General features: G+C 39.1%; 1 protein-coding gene across 1 annotated transcript in view; it reads right to left on the reverse strand.

Moving 5' to 3' along the window:
- Positions 1-22,791, reverse strand: part of GRM3 (glutamate metabotropic receptor 3) — an 86,328-nt gene that overhangs the window by 20,403 nt on the left and 43,134 nt on the right. Inside the window, exon 3 of the mRNA XM_045192741.2 lies at positions 3,269-4,335. Within this exon, the coding sequence (XP_045048676.1) occupies positions 3,269-4,335 (1,067 nt within the window). The remainder of the gene's footprint in view (positions 1-3,268; positions 4,336-22,791) is intronic.

Raw genomic sequence — 22,791 nt, forward strand, 5'->3', positions numbered from 1 at the left:
CTGGGAAATTCATTATCCTCTGAGTTTGTTCACTCATCTTCTCAGTGGATAATAAAATTTGCTTTCCAGGGTGCTAATGAGGATCAGTGACTAGCTCACGTATGCAAAGCATCTAGCAGAGTAAGATCTCAGAGTTGATCAGGAAAGTTTTGTCCCTTTCTTTTCCTCTTAACCTTCATATCTTGTCACTTTCTGCTTGAGCAAACAACCAACCAAAGGAAAACAAGAAAAATTTTAAAATGCAAAAACTCAAAGCCCTTAAAGACTATGTAAATGAATTCCTCTGCCTGGTACAATCTGACCAAGTTGCCAGTTCTCATTAGTTTCTCACTAGATCCCGCTAACCCATTTTCCACTTGAGTATGGCCAATATCACTTTGTTCTGCTCGGTCCATTTCTCTCTCGCCTCAAGACTATTCCCTGCATGCCCTATGTTCTCCAACCACTGCAAATGCACTTGCTCACCAAGGTACAGGGTCAAATCCCACCTCTTCAAGGAGTATTCCTGGAAAGACCAGGTTCTTACTGATGCAGTTTTTCTTTGCAACCTGTAGGCATTTAAGAGATTGTATCACCAATTTAATTATAAACTCTTCTGCGTTAATCTTGAGTTCTTTCATGCTCGTTATATTTTTCCCAGCTGGGATATATGATCTTTGAAGATTGGAATCATGCTTTATATTTATTTATAACTCACAATGGGTGGCAAAGTATTGAGTTATAAACCCTGCTGACTGTTTGATACCCAAATTCCTTGTAGTTGCCTTTAAATTATTGGGTACTTTTCTAATGCTGCTGATTCTATCTGAGCCACATAATTTCTCTCCGGGAAATTTAAAATCTCATTCTGGAATTTCCAGAACAAAAGTCCCAAGTTCCAATGCTTATAGGGTCCGTGCAGATTCATAAGGTAAGAGAGCTGGTGAAGAACTCAGGGACTGGTGGGAGTGAGGGTCCCAGGACTGCCAGTGCCCTGGCTAGAGGCACCAGCGCTCCTCAGCCTGGCTCATCATTGCATGTAGGGATTTGAGTCTACTTGTATTACTTTGATAAGAGAAGCCAAGAATCTGGATATTTGCATAACATTTCTCAATTTTCTAACTTTGAAAAACATTTCAAAGAATTTTGAAATAGTGCAGGCCAAACTGAAGACATCTGTGTAACAAGAAGACTTCGTGATTCATTAGAGCAGAGGTTTTCAGTCTTGGTTGCAAATGAGAGTCACTTGGGAGGCTTTGAAAAAGCCTGATGCCTAGCCTGCAGATCAGCCCACTGAACAACTAAATCGGAACCTCTTGGGCTGTGCCCCAGGTAGCAATATATATATATACATATATTTTAAAGCACACAGTTGATTCAAGGTGCAGCCCAACTTGAAAACCACTGTGTGGGAGGCTCCAGTCTACCTTCTGATTTCTTTTGAATATTTAGGATTAGAATTATTTGTAAGGAAGAACTGAGGCCTCTGATGACCTCACTGTGATTGGATTGCCTTGGTTAGCGTGGAACTTACAACACTCAATCCAGCAACTTCTGCCCCGTTGGCCTAAGGGCTTCTGCCACATGGTGACACCTCTGGCATCTTCAGCTAATTCCATTTAATCAGTTTATCTACATTGCCATCATGTTAAAGGAAAAGAGTCATCTTTTGTGTGTGCTTTAGAAATAAATGTTAATTCATTCAGTAAGATTAAATTTTTATAATGCTATTTGTTTATTCTCAGTAGTGTTTTCTACTCTGTTTGTCAATAGTATTTTTTGAGAATTAAGTTCCCTATATCCAGGATAAAATAATTAACATTGTAACTATTTTGCAGTCCCAATAACCCAAATCACGTCTGCTATGTGTGGTTTCCTAAGAACTTAAAAAAAAATCCTTAGAGATCTAGAGGTGTGAATGTGAAGACCAAAAATGAAAATGGGGACATCACAATACAAGAACTATGGTCCTCTATTTTAATCCCCACACTCTAAAGCTTCACACTCCCCCGTGGTTCCCATAATCTGACCTTTGATTTTGCTGTTTCAATTCTGTTTTCTTTTCTGACAAATTTTCAAATTTTTTAATAGGTAGTCTCAAAAACCCTGACATTGCCCCAGCATTGAACTTATATTCTTTAATTTTCTTGCTCTTGCTTTAATGTAGTCCATAGGTTTCAGTCACATGGCTGTGAATAATTTAGTAGACTAGATACATTAAGTATTGCCAGTCTCTTGGTCTCATCCTTTAAAGAGTTTTGTCGTTTTTGGAGCTGCAATGTTCAAGGTTTTGGTGATGTAGGGACTGCTGGTAAGCAGAAGCTTTGGGGACAGTTAACAGCCTGCAGAGGACCTCATTTTGTGAAATCACGGTGCAACAGGGAAACCATTACGCTTCTGGGAAACTGTCATCTGTGACAACTTGAGAAAAATAGAGAATAAAATCCAATTGCCTCAAGAGAAAGAAATTCCTATATTTACTCATTGGAATATATTAAAATCAGAATTATAAGTGCAAAGCAACTGATGGATGGTTTCAATGATTTGAGAAATTATGATGGAGTGATGATATTTCTTTCAGAGAAGATGGTAATTATATTGAAGCCCAGAAATTGTGCACTATATATTACTAAAGACTATGTGAATAATGACTTAATTGGGTTACTTGGATATATACAGTAAAAATTATACCTCGTTTAAGGATTACATATACTCCTCATGTCTACAGGAACTAAAGTTAAAGAAAAGGTATAACAAATTAAGATGGTCTTTTAATGTGTTTTAGAGGAGTAATGGTGCTTATTTGGAGCTTGAGTGAAAGTTTTTAGATCTTTAAACTGATCCTGGCTTAATGTTATAAGCCTGTTTTAATTTATGTATCCATCTGTGGTAGCCAGGTCCTCTTGCTTCTAATTTGAGGTATTCTCAAGGCTTTTAGTGGTTTAACTCTTATTTTCTTATCATTCACTTTCTAAATTTAATTAAAAGTTTTAGGGGTATGTGGATATATTACATTTTCTCCCACTAGATTATAAATTGTTTGAATGACCATGCATTTACATTTATCTCTCTGTGCCTAGCACAATGCTTTGCACATAGTAGGCACTAATTAAATGCTTTTAAAACACTGTGAATTAATTTCCATATATAATATGTTGGTTCATCATGACATTAGTAATTACCTACCTAGTTGCTGAGCTGAAATAAAAGGAATAATTTTAAATCCTTCAAAATAAAACATTGGCAGGATAAAAAAAGAAGGAAAAGAAGAAAGCATTCAAAAACTTACTCTGTAGTCACTTGATGTCACATAAAATATAGGGAGAAAGGCCAGCCAGATGATGCACGTGGTGTACATGGTAAAACCAATGAACTTGGCTTCATTGAAATTTTCTGGGCACTTCCGCGTTTTGAAGGCATACACAGTGCATAAGATCACTAGGACCACATCGTAGGTAAGTGAGATCAGCATGCTGGCATCTCTGACGTTGCATTTTAAGATGACTGTTTCCCGCTTCTCGGGAATGGTGTACCGCCTGGTGCCTGGAGCCTCCAGGATGAGCCACACAGACACCACCACAATTTGCACCAGTATCAGACCCAGGCAGATGAAAACCTGAGAACTTGGGCTGATGAATTTTGGCCTCTGAGCGCCATTCTTTACCCCATCGAAGATGCGGGCAATGCAGTTTGTTTTGGTCAGCAGGGCTGAGTAACAGATAGCGAAGGAGGTCCCCAGTCCCAGACGGCGCAATGCGCAGATGACTGGTGACGGCTTGGCAATGAAGAAGAACGTCATGCAATAGGATAGACCAACCCCAAACAACAAGATGTAGCAGAGCTCTCGGCCTGAGGCTTTGACCAAGGGCGTGTTGTTGTGCTTGATAAAAACAGTCACAACCATGCATGTGCACGCAAAACCCAGGCAGGCGATGGTGACTGGACCGATGGCCCAGGCATCTTCCCACTTGATGTAGTCCTCAGGAAGGTCAAAGCAGCCAGATAGGTCCGCAGTGGGCCACTGCCCGAGGCCGCAGTCCGCGCAGGTAAACTCATCGGCCAGGTATTCGTAGGGCTCGCAGGGGATGCAGATCCAGCAGCAGACATCCCCTGGTTGCATATTCTTCATTTCATTGGGGGCACAGGGGTCACTGCACTGGGAAGTGGGGACCGAGTTCCGGGACCAGTGGATAGAGTCCACATCTAGCGATAAGGTTTCCGCCCAGTGACCCACCTTCAAGTAGGCATACTTGCCACCCACGTGCTGGAAATTGAACACGTTGTATCGTCCCATTCCATCTCCGTAAGTGTCAAACTTGACAATGCTATCTGCATCTTGATTTGGGTTGAAGGGAGCTGTGACATGTAGAGCGAAAGAAAGGAAGAAAAGAAAAAGAACGCTGTTTAGGTGTCTTAGGTGTGATCAGTCAATTACTTTGTCATACACTTAGCAGAACTGGAATAACAGGGAATGGGGATTCCAAAGCTGAAACACTGTACCAGTTACCATTGAATTTACACATCAAAAGCCACTGTAGTACTTACGCATTCATAAATTCCTTTACTGAACGTTCCTCGGTGCCTCCTGCGCGCCAAGTGCCGGTGATGACCGTGAGCACAGTAGGGCGCCAGGCCTCAAAGGAGCTCCTTGTGCGCAGGAGCACTGTTCTCTGTGCTGTGTAAATACGCATTTCTTGAAAGATTTCACAATAGGAATTGGTAGTATGCTTCTTTTAAACAGTCCAGGTGCATCAACAGGAACACTAACACTGTTGTGTTTGGAGTTTTTTCACTCTCACTACACATGTGCACATGTCTACAGACAGCACACTCCTGTACATGTGAACACGTGTTACCTGAATATTGTTAAGGCGCTAACAGTGTGAAGAAGGCACTAACTGTGTTTTACAGTTTGTTCCTCACAGTAGAGGGTCAGCAGCCCTCAGTCAAATGATCTGCCTCCACCCTGCCCCTTTCTTGCAGCTCTCTGTGAGTTCCGGAGCAGCAGCTCTCTAGGCATCTATGTTTCTTCTGTTCTAGCTGCTGCTCTTTATGTCTCTCTTGCCAATACCTGCTGCCCCTCCGATCTCCGATTTTACGTTACCGACTCTGAACTACTGTGCACCTACTATTTCACACTGCCAAACTGTGCTCTTTCCTTAGATGTGGAAGAATGCTGCCTATGTCTACAGGATGGGTAGACAAATTGTATCAGTCAGAGTAGCCTTGCCTGTGTTGATAAATAGGCCCCAATTTTTAATGACTCAAACACAATGGAATTTTATGTCTGCCTCATGCAGCAATCTAAGGTCTTTGTCAGTGGGTGTGTCTCTTCCACATGGTGATTCAGGATCCCAGGTTCCTTGTATGTTGAAGCTGTACCCATTTCTGGAGCCTCTTCTCCATCGGTGTCTATCCAGTGGGAGAAGAAGGAGAATGGGAAGCAGGTATACCTGTTTCTAACGTGCCCAACTACAACCCCACTATGACACGAGAAAGTGGAATTTGGAGGATACTGCAATTTCTTGCACCGCAGGCATTGGCTGCTCTGTTGCCTCCCCGGGAGCTCTGATCCACCATTTCTGGGGCTCATGTTGTTTCCCCCAGTGGGAAACATCATACTCTTCTTGGGTCTGGTTATTTTAGGGAAGAAAAGCATCCCTCAATGAGTTACTTGGGTCTTTGGTGAAATAAAACTTCACATTTTACCAAATGGCCCACTCCTGCTTAGGACCCATACGTGTCCCTAGAGGGCTGGGTCGGGTGGTTTGCAGTAATACTTTAGACCCCATATAAGGTCTGTTGGTAAATGTAGTCCGATATGCCACATGTATTTCTCACTCATTATGATTTTTTTCTCCTAGTGATCTTGTTATCTCACCTGCCATTTGTCATTACTAACCTTCACCTAGCTTTCTGCCAAATCCACCAAACCCATCACATGTGTCTGTGTGTGTCTGTACTCAAGTTCACAGTGAGACACATGACGTAGTGGATGAGCTCATGGCTTTGGGTTTTGATGAATTGTGCGTGATTCTCATCTGTGTCTTTTAATAGTCCTAAGTCCTTAGGCAAATTAAACTTTTCAACTCTGTTCCTTAATCTGTAAATTGTAATATAAATAAGTAATATATATAACAGGTAAGAAAAGTGATTGTTTTGTGTGTTCTGAGCTGGAGAGGGGTTATTGATGAGATTGTTGGTATGTGAGCTAATTAATAGCATAAACACCTTGGATGTGAAATATTCCTTTTATAAATCTTTTCTGGAAATCATCTAATATCACCAACTGAATATCGGGGGATGCTGTTTACCTAGTTAAGGATAACAAAGTTAGTAACACATCTGAGGTTGTTACACCTGATATAAAATGTGTTAAAATATTCAACATCTTACTTATTTGTAACACTTTAATGCAGTTTTCCTAAGCATAGAATAAACAAAGTTAGTTTGATATAACAAAATAATTCTGATATTGATTCTTACTCCTGAAAATATAGTAATAATGTTTCAATTCCCATTTTTCTTAATTGTTTGAAAATGTTGAGCATAAATAATTTTTTTGAAGATCTTAAGTAAGGACTTTATCTTTGGCTTTTTTACATGATATTGCCACAATTTATTATGAAGCTATTTTAAAATAGAAGGGCAGAATATAGTGAGACTTTATTATTAGTTTTTTCCTATCTTTTCATTTACAGAAATGACAAAAGACAAGTATATAGACATGATAGCATTGGAATCACCTAGAATTAACTGTCTGTTAACATTTTGTCACAGTTTCTTGATCTCTTTCTCTTTTTTTTTGCTAAAATACTGGCTATTAAATATTTGCTACTTGCTATTAAAAGTATAAAAATGTCAATATAAAGAGTTGGAAAACTACCTCACATGGGCCAAATTCTGCCTATTGTGTGTTTTGCAAATAACGTTTTCCTGGAACACAGCCTTACGCATTGTTAACACATAGCTATGGCTACTTTTCTACTACAACAGGAGAGTTGAGCATTTGCAGTAGGATTGTACAGCCCTAAAATATTTACCATATCATACGTTCCATAAAAATTTTGCACATTCCTGAAACAGAGCCAAAGGAACTCATACACAGCAGTTTGGAGCATACAATTTGGTACTATAATTAAATATTTGTATATTAATGACCCAGAAATCACATTGTTATACATATACCATACAGAAATTTTTGCACATGTGTACCAAAAACACCTAGATGACGTTGTTAGTACCATGTATAAGGGGAAACAACTGGAAACAACTGGAAACAACCTCAATTTCTAACAGCATTCAAAAATCATTTTGTGGATTATTCAGAGTTTTATACTATTGTGAAATTAAACTAAGAAAAGTTATAGAAAAGAAGATGAATGTGTTTTAGAAACAATATTGTGTGAAAAGACTATATGATTCTACTTTTATAAAGTTCTAAGGTGAACAAAACTAAACATACCATTTGGAAATACAGAAGTGATGTACTTTTAAAAAATGAATAATGACAAAAAATTCAGGATGTTGCATAGGAGATGGATGCAGAGGGGTGGCTTAGGGAAGACCACGAATGTGGGTACCAGTTTATTACATTCTGTGTCTTGTTTGGATGGAGGGGTTTTCACAGAAGATTATTTGATTGTGCTTCATAAATTGCTTGAGTTAAGATTGTCCTTTGTAGGACAGCATTGCATAATAAAAGTACTGAAAAATTAAAATTTGAGGATAGACTATTCTAAACACAAATAAAATGTATTAATTAATCTTGTCATTCTAAGGGACTAATCCTGAAAGGTTTATTTCTCCTCTCATGTTTGGGGACTGGGGGTATAGTTATGATCAATTGCTTTTGTTAATATAATGAATTGCTAACAGATTTGCTAAGATATATTGGAAAAGTAGTGTACATGCAAATTATAATCAGAATGCAAATACTCCACTCAAATGGCATAAAGGCAATAAAAAAACTCAGGATAAATTTAACAAAAATATGTGAGAGACCTACATGAACACTGATGAAAGACAGAAAAGAATGCTAGAAGAAATGAAAAGACATACAAGGTTCTTGGATAGGATTCAATTCTCTCAGTGATTTTAGTAAGAATAATATTTAAATAATAAATTTCAATAAAAATATCAACTTTTTAAAAAACAAAACAAGTTGATCCCAAAGTTCATCTGGAAAAATAAATCCATAAGGTTAGCCAGGTACAACAAGAGCAATGAGGGAGCGCTTGCACTACCAGACATTAATAATATATATTACAAAGCTGCAATCATTAAAGCAACGTGATACCGACTCATGAATACATGGAAAAACCAATGGAGATCTATGAGATAGCCATAAATAGGTCCAAAACATGCTAGAATTTTGTATATGGTGCCCAGTGTGGTCAATTTGGGATCCATTTGAATGTAACCTCCAGAAGAGTTAGATAGTAAATTGATGTTCATTTGAGTGACTAAGTTTGTGATGATTTTTACAAAGGTGATAGAACACTAATACACAAAAGAAAGCTATTTAGTATTTGTACATGTGTTTTTTTTAATGAGACTTTCATGAAGTTAAACCTCTCTCGCACTGGTGGTGGATAGTTAAGATGGTAGGCTTCCAATGGAGGGCAACTGGACAAAATTTTTCAATATTACAAATGCATTAAGCTTTTGACTTTACAACTCCAGTTTGTGGAATGTAACCTAAAAATATGCTTGCATATGTAAGAAATGAGGTTTTTACCATGTTGTTTATTATTTTACCATGTTGCGAAGTGTTGAAAATAGAAAAAAAAAGAGAAATAATCAATCATTAATAAAATGGAATACTATACAGCTATGAAAACAAGGAAGCAGTCTGTGTGCCCCATATTCTAAAGCTACGAAAAAATCTAAAAGTCACATTGTTATCTGTAAAAAAGCAAGGTGCAATACAGTACATTTAATATAGCATTTAATATGTTATCTTTTATGTAAATTGGAAAAATAGAAGAATCTATCATTTTTTCTTTTATGTGCATAAGGGAATTCTGGAAGAATACCCAAGAGTAGTAGTTACCAATGAGCAAGAGATGGGAAATGAGCAGATTCACGGCAAAATTGGCAGAAAAAATTTTACTGAATTCTTTTATATACTTTTTGCTTCTGAAGCATGTGAATGCATTACTTATTCAAAACATAATAATGAAAAAGGAAAACTAAATTGACAATTAAGGATTACCAGACATTTAAGTAACCTTCCAACCTGAAAGAGAGTGACTGAAACAACCAGAAAAAGAAACTTGAAGTAAATAGAGACAACTCAGGGAGCAAAACAAAAGGTTCGAAACCACGGTGCGCTCGGAGAGACAAGAGCAAATGTTGCTCTTGTCATGAGATAGGTACAGTACATTCTCAAAAGGAACATCCAGAGAACAAGAATGAACTTCTGGAAATGAAGTAGGAGTAGGAGGAATTCACTATAAGGACTGAAAGATAAATTTGAGAAAACTCTCAAAGTTTGACAAAATGCTAATATGGAAAATAGAAAATAAAACGGGAAAATTAGAGAATATTCTGGGAAATTTCAACATTCAATCCAGAGGAGTTCCAGAAGGAGAGAATGAGAAAATAGAAGGAGAACATTATCAAAAGAGTCAAAGTAAATGGACTTTGCTTAAGAAAGGGTGAAGCAAGAGAATGTTGCTCTTTTTTACAAGCTTGTTGAATTCATGTAAAAACTATGTATGTGTACTATTTTGTTCAAAGTAAAAAAATTATAAAGTTTACAAGTGTTAGGAATAATTGAGCGAGGTCAGGCAGAACAGTTTGCACAGTAAATTTGAAAACAGACTACTGCAAATATAATAAGTGCTTGATAAGTGGATGGTGAACAAATAGTACTTTTGGTAGAATTATGATTTTTAACATAAGTTTACCTTTAACTAAATTTGTTTTGCTAAATACCTCTCAAAGTATGGTGTAGTGTCTGAATTGTTTAGATACATAAGACACATTAAAGTGATACTTCAAATAAGTGCATTATAAATTGGAAACAGAGACCCATTGTCGCGGGAGTGCCCTGATCTTCACTTGGGAAAACCTGATTGCTGGGTCGAGACTAGAATGAGGAACAATGACAGGAGAACCTAGAAGAAAACGGTAAACCATGTCTGTCAGGTATTCCACATGTGAGAATGATCCTGTTTTGGAATGGTTATTTCAAATATGGCTGGGCTGGGTAGTGACGAGGCAGGAAGGAAAACCAAGCTTTTTCTCAGGTGCTGCTGGAGTGGCTTCAAGTGGCAGAGAAGCTGGAAGCCCTAGGGGATTGATCCTGTCCCATTCCCAATACATGCAGTTACCTGTGAGTCAAATGGCTCACCTGGGAAATAGTTACAGGCCAGTGAACTGGCAGCGTGGTTCTCTGGAGATCAGTTTGCTCAGACTAAGGAAACCCTGGGGAGTTCCCTTTTCTGAAGTTGAGTCTCACCGAGGGAGTGAGCATCATGTGAAATGGAAAAAGCAAATCAGTTCGCTGTTGCAGCAGCCTGAAAAAACCGAACTAAAGGGAGAAGAAAGAACTGGAAAGATGGTGGAATTTTTTTCAAAAGGACTTATAACCTTCTGCAGAATCGAATTTCAAGCCCCTCATTATACTTGTTCCTCAAAATCAGGTCCCTGCTTTTCAGAAGGGAGCCTGATGTGGCTTTGAGTCAGATGGATGGTTTCTCAATTTACCTCATTATCCAGTACATTCTGACCCCAGTTTCAAATGGATTTATTTGAGAAATTTAATATCTCGATGACCAGGTCTCCTAGGGCCCACTTGGTAGAGATGAGGCGAGTCTATGCCTTACAGATATCACAGGTCAATGGCATGAGAAAATTAAATTGGCTCTTTGTTTTTTTCCCTCTCAGACAGAAGTCCAATTAAGGTAAGACAATAATGGGATTGTTAACAGCCTTTCAGTAATGGGAATGTAACTGCCACTGCCTGGGTTCACATTCATAAATACTAATGAAGATTGCAAAAGCTACAAACAGCAGTATGGCTCCAGTTTTACAACAGTCTACAACCAGGCTCTCACTGAGGTTTCTATGAATAATTTGATGAATTGGAATAAAGACATAGATGAGGAGACAGAAAATGGCATCTCTCTTGAAAGATCTTTTAGAGTTCAAGAGGTAAAGACATCAAAATCCTTTGACTAGAGAAAACAAAATCTTTTATAAACATCATACAGCAAAGAGAGATGAAAGAATAAGAATGGATCCTTGGCTATCAGAAATTAATCTACCTACCAATTAGGAACTCAATTGCTGGTGCATTTCCACAGTTATTTACCTACGGCTCGGGCAAAGGACAACCTAGTGTCTTGGATTCTGAGTCTCATCTATGAAAAATACTTGATAAGTAGCAAAGGTACAGAGTGAAAGTGAGTATTTGAGAAAAACTATTCAAAGAGCATGGCTTTAAAAAAACCAGCATTATGACTTGAAAAGAGCTCTCTTTAGTTCTGAAAAGTAACTTGGCTAAATTTTCTAATGCTTCATTATACATTTTATTTGTCTCCCTATGTAGATGCTATGCATTACTCGAGGCAGCTCTGAAAGGAACAGTTTCTTCTCAGAATGATGAACGTGGAGGCAAGGCACTGACAAAAATAGTAGTGAGATTCTGATTTCCTCTACCCCCAATTCAGGGGTAAGACTTGGGGCCCTGATTTGCTTATTTTATTTATTTGAGCTGGAAGTGTCATGACAACCACCGAATCTTTGATTAGGGACCCTCCTTAACGTGAGCTAATGCTGCTGCCACATCTTCTTCTAGCCTCTCTTCCCGACTCCTGCCCCCGTCCCCGTTACATAACCTGCCGCTTTTTCTCATGTTCTCTATGATGAACTTCAGATTTTTAAAAACTTTTGATTGAAATACACATACAGAAAAAGGATAAAAATAAATGAATTTTTATGCTATGTATATACCCATGTAACGTTATGGATGTTAAAAGTGGAACATGATCAGTTCCCTTGTCTCTGTCCTTATTAACCCTTCCTTCCTCCCCAAAGGTAACCACCTTCATACCTGTTAGTACCAACCAGTTTTGCTTGATATTGAACTCTATATTAATGTAATCATAAAATATGCCTTGTTTTTGTATTAACATATTATGCTCAAAATTAACTCTGGTGAGATTCATTCCAGGACTGATGAGAAGCTATAGCTGGTTCATTTTTATTGATACATAGTATTTTATTATATGGATGTGCCACCTTTTTTTTAGCCCTGTTTCTGTTATGGACACTTCTTTTTTTTCTCTCTTTAAGTCTGTAGCCTTTATGAATAATGCTGCATCTTTAGCTGGGTTATCCCAGAAGCAAACCTCAAGACATAGATTTGAGTTCAAGAAGTTGATTTGGGAGTTTATAGGGGAGTGGAGAAGTAAGACACAGACAGGAGAGGGGGTCCAACACAGAGTGCATTGGTGAGCACAAGTGGTCTCGTTCTCACCAGAGTATTTGGGAAGATGGCATTGAACTAGCTTGGATGGGACAACTCTTATTTATCATTGGCTGATAGCTGCTCCAGGGCTGGTGATGTCATGGCATTTCTGGCCGCTCTAAGTGCAGGCAGAGCAAGCTCCTGTGGCCAGAGAAAGCTCCCTAGCAGAGAGTCATTGGTGTGCATGAGAACAGTGCATGCTAAGGGGATTTGGGTGAGGTACTGAGCGTCTCCTGCCTGCTGCTATGACTATTCCTATGACGGTGTACTTCTGCTGCGTGTGTGTGCACACGTGTATGTACGTGGGTACATGTACACAGTAGTGAAACTGCTATGTATGTGACTCCAGTTGCTTTACTACTTTAATGTTGCTGCCTTTGAATTTTAGCCATTCTGGTGGAAATGCAGTGGTATCTCAAACGTTGTGCCGTCGAGCGACCAGCTCTTCCGCTGTGCTGACATAGCATGCTATACATTTAATATTAGGGACACCGACAATCATGCACCAAAAACGTCTCCACTGTGTGTTCACCTCTTCACTAGAGCCTACGCCTCTCTAGGCCAAGGACAATATGTCATTTATCTTTGTATTCTCATCATCTAAGGCAATGCTGGACACATAGTAGGCATTCACTAATTGTTTCTAAAGTGATTATTGTAATACTTCATAGACTGAATAGCATCACCTCAGAAATTTAAAAAAAAACATGTCAATAACAGCTATACTAAAGACCAAGTAAACATGGATCTTAGGAAATGGGCCTTTGTAGTTGTATTTTGATAGTTCACTATATTACTATGCAGCCCAGGTTAAAAATCATGGGTCTAGGCCAGTAGTTCCAGCCAGGGGTGATTCTGCCCCTCAGAAAACACTTGGCAGTGTATAGAGACATTTTTAGTTGCGTGATTCGGGGCCGGGACCTCCACTGGCATCTACTGGGTAAACAGAAGCTTGGGGTGCTGCAAATTATTCTATGATGCCCAGAACACACCCTCGCAACAAACAATTTTCCAGCCCGAAGTGTCAATAGTGCTAAGACTGAGAAACCATCGTCTAGGGTAATAAATGTTTGAATTTCTAGAAATATTTTGATAATCCCAAACTTCTTTATAAATTGAAACACCCATGCCAGCTTAATTCCTTATGGTGCTATCCTATTGAGGTTGTTATTACCTAGTCCTTTTTTCTCCCTACAGTGATTTCCAGCTTATATACTCCCTTCAATATTCTCTTTCAAAACCCTCACTTTTTCATCTTCATCAACAGCTTTACTGAACCCTATTCCCACTCTGCCACCCTTACCACAGACCCCATTTTATATAGAGCTCCATGGTTTTCCTTTTACTCACTTTTGCAAAATCAGGCAACTCAGCTGGATGTCTCCTTGCTGTCAGTCACATTCTAACAAAGACGCAATTTCTCGTGTGTAGCAGGAGTAGGTGTCATGTCACACAGTGGTCCCTGGGTATCTGTGAGGGGTTAGTTCTAGGACCCCCGAGGACACCAAAATCTGCAGGTGCTCAGGCCCCTGAAGTATATAAAATGGTAACATTTGCCTATAAGCACTGTTTGCACATAGGCTCGAACAAGGTACGCCTACACATCACTTCATTCATGTGGATTCAGTGTAGCGCTTGGCATGCGGCAAATTTAAGTTTTCCTTTTTGGAACATTCTGTGATTTTTTTTTCCTGAATATTTTGAATGTGACATTGGTTGAATCAAAACGTGAAACTCATGTATGTACACCCTTTTAGAGCAGACTCACAGCAAGAATAGCTGTTTGTGGGGAGCACTAAGTGGGGTTTCTGTGGGGGTTTTCTCCTATTCAATGTGATGTCTCCAGCACAAACCTACGCACCCAGGAGCACTGTGACTTTGCAACACTTACCAAAGGATTTCAAGTTTGTGAAAAGAAATTTTGAATTCTGAGGACAAATTTAATTTGCCCTCCTATTTTCAAATAAATATGTGAAATAATAGAGCATACTTTTTTAAAAAAAAAAAAGCAGGGAAAAAAAAGGCTTTTGCCAAAACTAAGTTGGATGGAAGTGCCTATCCCTGTCTTTAAAAAAGGCGTACGTTTCCCATTGTTCTGCCCTTGAATCACTTCACCTGCTGTGCTGCAGCACTAAATGTTGCAGGAGAGTGAGCGTGATATGGACAGGAGGTGAAAATGACTGAGAAAATCCCCGTCAGAGAGGGTCTAGCGAGTCAGCAGTGCAAACTGTTCAAAAATGTGTTTGAAAAATGGTAGCAGAGCTGCTGCTCTGAAGGACATAATCGCAGTAACACAAAAACTTAATAAAATGAGGTTTCCATTTTTAAGCAAACAATATACTACTTTACATAAAAAGCAGGACAAGAATTTTATTCAGCTTCAAACATGAACTTTCCAAAGATAAGCACAGCAGCTTAGCAGGCAGTGAGTGAAATTCTACCAGTGAAGCAAATTAATTTCTATTCCCTTGTCTTACACGTGCGTGGATGTGCACTTGACTCTCTGTGTAGTATCATGTATAGAGAATACAGGGAAAATAAATTACTTCTCCTCTCGGCGTGCAGGTCTATTGTTAGGTTGTCATGGTTTTCCTGAGCCACTGTAGCACGGCGTGGTCTTCTGTCTTCGCAGAGAAAGGCTGCTGATTGAACCACAAGATTTTAACGGGCCTTGTCATGTCATCAAGCACATCCACACATTGTTAAAAAAAGTCCAACCCTCATCTTCTTGAAAGAGTTTCTTTTCCACTAGAAATAATTAAGGTGACAATTCAAAGTAATAGCTTCAAGTTTTTCTCCTCGATTTGTGCCAACATTTCTAATTTGAATTATTCTAAAAATAAGGGTTTTAAGTGTATCATAAATCTGATTATTTTGTTCCTTCTTAGAAAATACCCCTGGAAATTGATCAATGTCAGAAATCATTTTAGCTTAAAAAAAAGAAATCATTTTAGCTCATGTGTCTTACTTCTATTCTTCCTCCAACTGTGTTAAATTAATAAGGTAGATAAAATTAAGTTGGTGATAAAACCCTAACATAGCCCATAAAAATAACAATTATACACAATTATATAACATACAATATCCATTAATTATATAATATCCATTAATTATACTCTATATTATATTGTATAGTATATTACATATTCAAAATGTTTTATATTAACAAATTACATATAGCATCACATTAATTACACATTACATAGCAACATCATATATTAATGTATTAAATACTATGTAATATGTACTTACATAATAGACTCTACAATATATAGTTATTATGCTTAAGGAATATGTTAGGGTTCTTTCACCAAATTAATATTACCTTTAAAAATTATATATGTATATGGTTTTTATGCTTAAATTTTCATATTTTCCATGTGGTATTTTTACTAAAAAATCATGGGATAGGGGATTGCTAACACCTAGGACTTTAATCAAAGTCATCCCTGAAATCAATGGAGAAAGTGATTGCTTTGGCTCATCAGCATTCAAGCAGGTGTGTTATAACGAAGTAGACAGAGGACCCTTGGGACTCTTCTGCTCCTTTTCCTCTCTCCTTTTTCCTCCGCACACCTTCTTGTTCTCCATAGCCAAGCTTCCTTTGTAGCCCTAAGCAAAACCAATCCCAACTGAAGTACTAGATTCTGTTTTTGTCACCACTTTCGGGGATATTCATATTGAAAGAGGACATATAGTCAAGGAATATTATGAAAGGCCATCATGGATAAATTGCTGATGATGGAATTTGATATCTCTAGAGAAATAATCTTGGGCATAAGTTTTGTCTAGCTGTCCTAAAATGATGCCTTTTGTGGTTTAGCCTGAGCTCCAAGAAAAGGGAATTTCTGCTCCTTAGTTTCCATCCATTCCCAATTTATTTTTCTCTTCTACAGAGGAGAATTTGCAGTCTAACTTTCACTGACTGGACTATTTTTCCCTCACTGGTAGTATCACAGTAATTAGGAGAGACGGGCAGATGCTCTTAGACTTCCAGAAGACTGACAGAGGGACCAACTTCTCAGGGCCAACCTTGGCCATCTTCATGCCCACCTTGGCACTTCCAGTCTCCAGGCTGTACAGACTGAGTGGCACTCGCCTAGCAGCTCTTGTCTTGCTCCAGGCTCTCTGTTCCACCTGCAACAGGTGGGGAAGGAAAAGCTGCCACTCATTACATATACAAATGGTATGGATGTTTGGATTAGTAGGCTTGTGATCTGCTTTAGGGACTTAGCCATTAGACAGGGGTTGTGGGAAACCAAAGTCTTTTTGGCTCATGCCCAGTGTTCTAGCTCTAAATCAGAGAAGGCTTGTATTGGGGAGGAGACTGGAGGGGAGAATAGGCACTTGCTCAGTTATTGATAAAAATATAAATTAGTTTTCTGTTAGCTCTTGATTCTTACGTGTGTATAACCTAGGAGAAGAAAAGCAGAAAGTAGGATTTGGCACTTAATACCATCCCAAAGTCCTGAAACTTCTACAGAGCTAACCGCTTTCTCTGTTAGTTCTAGCTTATAACATATCTTTTTTTATTTTCTTTTTTATTGTTGTTCAATTACAGTTGTCCCCACTTTTCCCCCATTACTCTGCCCTGTTCTACCCACCCCACCTCCCACATTCAATCCCCCCCCCCCCGTTGTCTTTGTTCATTGGTCCTTTATACATGATTTATACATGATCTTTGACCTGACTTTTCCCCTACTTTCCCCCATTATCCTCCTCTCCCCTCACCTCTGGTCACTGTCAGTTTGTTCTTTATTTCCATGTCTCTGGTTCTATTTTGCTTGCTTGTTTGTTTTGTTGATTAGGTTCCACTTATAGGTGAGATAATATGGTAATTTTCTTTTACCACCTGGCTTATTTCACTTAGCATAATGCTCTCCAGTTCCATCCATGCTGTTGTGAAGAGCAGGAGCCCCTTCTTTCTGCTACATAGAATTCCACTGTGTAAATGTACCACAGTTTTTTGATCCACTCATTTACTGATGGGCACTTAGGCTGTTTCCAGCACTTGGCTATTGTAAATTGTGCTGCTATGAACATAGGGGTGCATAGGTTCTTTTGAATAGCTTATAACAGATCTTAAAGAAAAGAGCAGGAAGCAACAAAGGGGGAAATCAATCTCAATTATTTGGAAAATGATTTAATGGACACATTCAAATTTCAAACATTTGTTTTCCTTCAAATTGGAGTTATAGAGCAAATGCAGGGGCAGAGAAGAAAAAGGAGAAGCAAAAAAAAAAAAAAATAGAGGAGGCTTAGAGGCTGGGGGTGGGGGGAGAATACTGACTGATCCATCTTCGCCCCCGAACTGGATATTGGTTGCTGCTTTTACTCTAATTCTGGTTCTCATTACAATATGTGCAATATGACCAGCACCTCAAGCGATGTCTGCATATAGGCAGTGCTATGTAACAAGGGCCATTATTATCACTACGGACCATTGTGAGAGCTTCTTAGGTGATTTTTCTGTGCCCATTCTTTCTCCCTTTGTTCTTGGTTCACATCCTCTTAAGATCTCTGTAAGACACCACAACCACCATCACTCCATTGCATGAAGGCCTAAATGGCTTCCCTGTTACATCCAGCAACATGGAAAAAAATTTTTTTGTTCTTTTAGTGTAAAAATAAGTGTCCTAAGGTAAAAGAGTTCTGTGGTCAATTAATAAACTGGATTAACAAAGCTAACCAGGTTTCTGTACTGGATGTGTAGGTTAGTTCTTAGAGTATCTGATTTGTGAATTGCCTTGAGAATCATCCAGAGATTGATAGGGTATATAGCTTTTTCCCAAGTTTTAGACCACCAAATTTTGTTTCAATGTATTTGCTTTACTTAAGAATGCCTGATATCTTGTGTATTGGTGTCTTGGAACTCTGCAGGATAAAGTATCTCTGTGAATTTCCGAGTCTTGTACAATGCCTTTGACTCTATCCCTTCACAGTTCACAGGAAACCTGATTGCCCCTTCCTCTTGGTCCATTTCTACCCGTGCAGCTCCACTCACATGTCTCCTTGTGCTTCATGTTCATTTTCTTCCTATAATACCTGTAAAAACAGCACAGGAATTGCATCTTTGCCCTTTGTGTCATTCAGCTGAAAGGGTTAAGTCCGCTCTGTGATCCCATGTATAATGTTCCTTTTCTTTGGCACTTACCATCTTTTCTCACATAGTGGGTTTTTTTCTGTAGCACTTTTCCATTGCTATTTTATTATCATGATGTTGTGAGCTCCTTAAAGACAGAAACCAAATTTTATCACCTTTTAAACAGCCATTGCAACCTGGGATCTAGAGTCTAAATTCAACCTGAGAAATGTTTTATTGTCTTCCACTGTGTTTTCAAAATATCTGAATTAGTGTCATTTATTAAAATATGGAGAGAAAACTTTGAATTGCTTCATTTCGTGAAACATAGGAATACCTGGTGACCCTGGGCCTTAATTGCATAATAGACACATTTGGTGGGAGTTCTGGTTTGGTTGCTCCCTCCTGGATCCTGCAAGCCCAGCTGACGATGTTTTTGAATTTCTACTCCTTAAACAATGTCTCACATAGAACAGGTTCTTGAAAAGCAGGTATTTTAAGCCAGGTATACCAACCTCACACATGAGAGAACAAAATCTCACTAGTTAAAAAGAAAATTATACATTTTTAAATTTTTTTCTTTTTAAAATAAGGAGAGAGGGGGAAAACTGGTGGAGAATGCAAGGAAACAAGCGATGACTTGACCGTAAATGAACTCTCTTCTGGGGTCTCAGAGCCCACGTGTACACTTCTCCCTAGAAGAGTATGATTCGTCCTCGGTTAGTTGTTTATTTGCTCTGGTCCATTTTCTAGAGCAACAGCTCCATGAGGGCTGGGACCATCATGCATCACTGTCGCCTGTTTCTGACTGACTGCCTGAGTCGGAATCTCAGCTTCATCACTTACTGGTCACTTCGGTTATGTGTGCTCGGTGACCCATCGGATTCGGGGAGAGTTAAATAGAAAGTACGTAGCACAGTGTCTAGCATATAGAAATGCTGCAGAACTTTTGGCTTAATTATTAGAGTGTCTGCCTGCGGTAAGTAGTCAATAAATGTTTGTGAAATGAATGAGTTCATGAATGAATGATTGAGTGGATGTGCCCACCATTGTGTAGCCACTGCGTCATCAGCCAGCTGGGTTTCTGGGCCTTGGTTAAATGGTTTAGGTCTGTTCAAATAATTACTATATGAGCCACAGCAGTTCTTTAGATGGCAGACTTTATTTATCTAAAATAGGCTAAAACCACCTATATGTTTGATATAGTCTCTTTCTAGTAAAAAAAAATCTTTGCTCTTTATTCCGCCTCTTAACCATGGAGTTTATTATCTATAATTTTGCCCTGTTTGCTAATGAATTCCCTGAATCCTGGGTAAAAGCTAGAGGTAGTAAAGAAGTGTTGGACTTCGTCTACAGGACAGAATTTTGGAAATATGGAAGAAAAACACTGTGACATTGACCCTCTGCACCTTTAGGGACAATTTTGCCCAAAGGCAGGCGTTCAGGGATGTTGAAGGGTAAAGATCCTGGAAGGCTGAAAGCATTTGCTTTTGGAAGTTTCTTCTGGGCCGCAGAAGCCCAGGCATGCTTTCCTGTCCCTGTTCTTTTCTCCCAGAGAACCCTGCACAATTTTTGATACAAGGATTTGTATCTAGCACTAAAATATGTGTGCTGGAGGAATGAACAAAGGAACCAGAGAAAGATGAATATGGGGCAGAAAGCAAGGAACCTCCCTGAACATCAGCTGTAAGCTGGTAAAATTATCATGAACACATAAGGTAATAGCACATTATCACATGGTGCTATACACATGGTCATTGCACTCTGAAAGAACCTCAGGTCGACACTTCGAAGCTTTCGTCAGAAAACCGAAAAACGCTTGGGAAGTGATGTAGATCATCTGCTTGTCTAAAGTACTCAATATATACTACCTGCTAAATTCATTTGATAAAAACTCATTTTCAGGGGTTTATTTCTGCTATGTATTTTAAAATGATGACTTGGAGACAAGGTAACATCTCCTCACCTGCCCACCCAGGCAGCTGCATTGAGCTCCTGCTGGAAAGTCCCAGAGCTCACCCTGCTATGTTGTCAGTGCCGGTCGGCCTGTTCCTGCCATGACAAGCCACACTCACAGCTACTTCTAGGCAAAATCACTAGACGTTTGAGTTTCGACTACCAGTCTTCTTTCCCACAACATGTATACTCTCACTCTTTCCAGATGTCACGAGCTGGATACCTTCTTTACATCAAAACTTGCCCACAGAAAAAGGTATGATTATTGGTCACAGAGACTTGGGGTATAAATTTAAATCCCGGTGAGAGTTTGCTTAGAGGTTCATTTTGTAAAAGTCTGCAGTCCTATTGTAGAAGGCGAAGGCTTTGCTCTAGCTAGTGAAGTTGAATATGGTCATCTGGGAACAGGCCATTTTTGGAAGGGCAGGAAGAATGTCTTCAAGGGCAATAGGGATTGTCTCTCATCCCCAGGTCCACCTAGAAATTTAGCAGATGCCGTCCTTCCACAGCTACCTTCTCTTTCTACTTTACTTAGATTTCAGGAAACCTTCTGGGGAGTGCAAAGTGAAAAGGTTTCTTGTTTTGTTTTGTTTGCTTTGTTTTGTTTTTAACTATTTTCACTGTAGCAAGTGCTCTCCACTTCAAAACGAATGACACAGCTTTGGAAGGAGGTGGAGATGGTTTGTGATTTTGGCATTCAGAGGTTAGAACATTACACATTTTGGATCAAATGCCTCTGAATAATTGCACTGCAGAAATTGTGGTTTTGAGGCAAGTCCGTTCTCTGGTTGCTGATCATGGCTATTGTGATGTGTTTGGGCCCCGAGGCCTGCTGGGCAGCCTGGCATTAGCTTCGGCTCAGCCCCTTCATCTCTGATTGTTGCTGCTGCAGTGGTCAGTTTTCAATACTTTTCTTCAAACGGTTTCAAAGTTGTCCTGGGAGCATTTCTTTTGTTGGCTTTAGGGCATGTGATTGTCCTTGATGCACCAAATGGTAACTCTTTTGAAGCACAAGCAATCAGCAGTAACGTTTTTAAGGTACAAATTGGAATAAATTTAAAGTCCTTTTTTTCAAAGCTTCTCTTGATAATGTGTGATTTGAGAAGGAAGAAATTTGCAAGAACTTTGTTGTAAGAATAACGGGGAAAGGTGGAAAACTAATCCCCCCCCCAGATGTACTGCTTCCCACACACGCATAAAGACATACAAACAATGACAGCTCTTTCTTTTTTATTTTCATCCTATGAATTCAGCAAATAGCAGTGAAGTATCTCTGACTGTGATAATTGCCGTGTAAAGTGTTCTTTCCAGTGGAGTAGTTGGAGCTGTTCGAGCAGGCTCGGCAGGGGTACAATATACAAGCGGATACATCTTACAACCAGGAAGTCTGCGACAGATGCTTAGGGGTCACTGTGTGATGGCTGGGGGATAGCTAAGACTTCTTTTGCCCAGTTCAGAATTCTAATCAGTGAGATAAGGATCCGGTGCTCAGAAGAGAGATGTACACGGTCAACAGTGTACATCTGCACACCCAGGAAGTGGACCCACAGCGTGCACATTGCTGGGTCAGGCCTTCCTCTTTTATTGCTAATTGTTGTACTCAGTTTCTGGGTTTTTAGGTGGTCCTGGGAAGTGACTAAGGCTGCAGGCATCTGGTAGACATTGAGACATTTGACATATATGCAGCTTCTTCTATTGAATAACAAATACCCTTGCTCTAGTCTACTGCATACCTTCTCAATAGTTCCTTCTTATAATCCTATAAGCAGATAATCATAAATTATATTTATGCTTACTGCTGCAATAGGCATCTATTTGAGTAGAGCTATGTATCTGCTCTTGTGCTTTATGTACATCATCTCATTTAATTTAGCCCAACAAAGAGGGTGCTTATTGACATTTGACAGATGGGGGGAACTATGCATGAAAGAGATTAAGTCACATGATTAGTTAGTGAGAGATTCAGAACCAAGCCCAGGTCTGTGTGGCTCCAGTGCTCATGTTTTTAACTCTGGTCTGTCCTACCCTACTCTGACTCTTGGATCCCCCAGGCTGAACTGCGTATTTGTCCATGGTGCTTCCATGGGCACTAAGCGAGCTTAGCTATTATAGTCATTTTCACTGATGTAGTTATTCATCCTTAATATTTAGCATAGTATGAGGCATATAGTAAGCATTTCAGCAATTGCTCATTAAATGAATAATTAGGAAGGAAATGCAAGGCTGCTCTTTCAGAAAAAATAAATGAACACCTTCACAATGTAACTTGAGGATTTCTATAAATGGGTCATTT

This window comes from Desmodus rotundus, chromosome 6 (assembly GCF_022682495.2).
Source record: "Desmodus rotundus isolate HL8 chromosome 6, HLdesRot8A.1, whole genome shotgun sequence".
Classification (NCBI taxonomy): domain Eukaryota; kingdom Metazoa; phylum Chordata; class Mammalia; order Chiroptera; family Phyllostomidae; genus Desmodus; species Desmodus rotundus.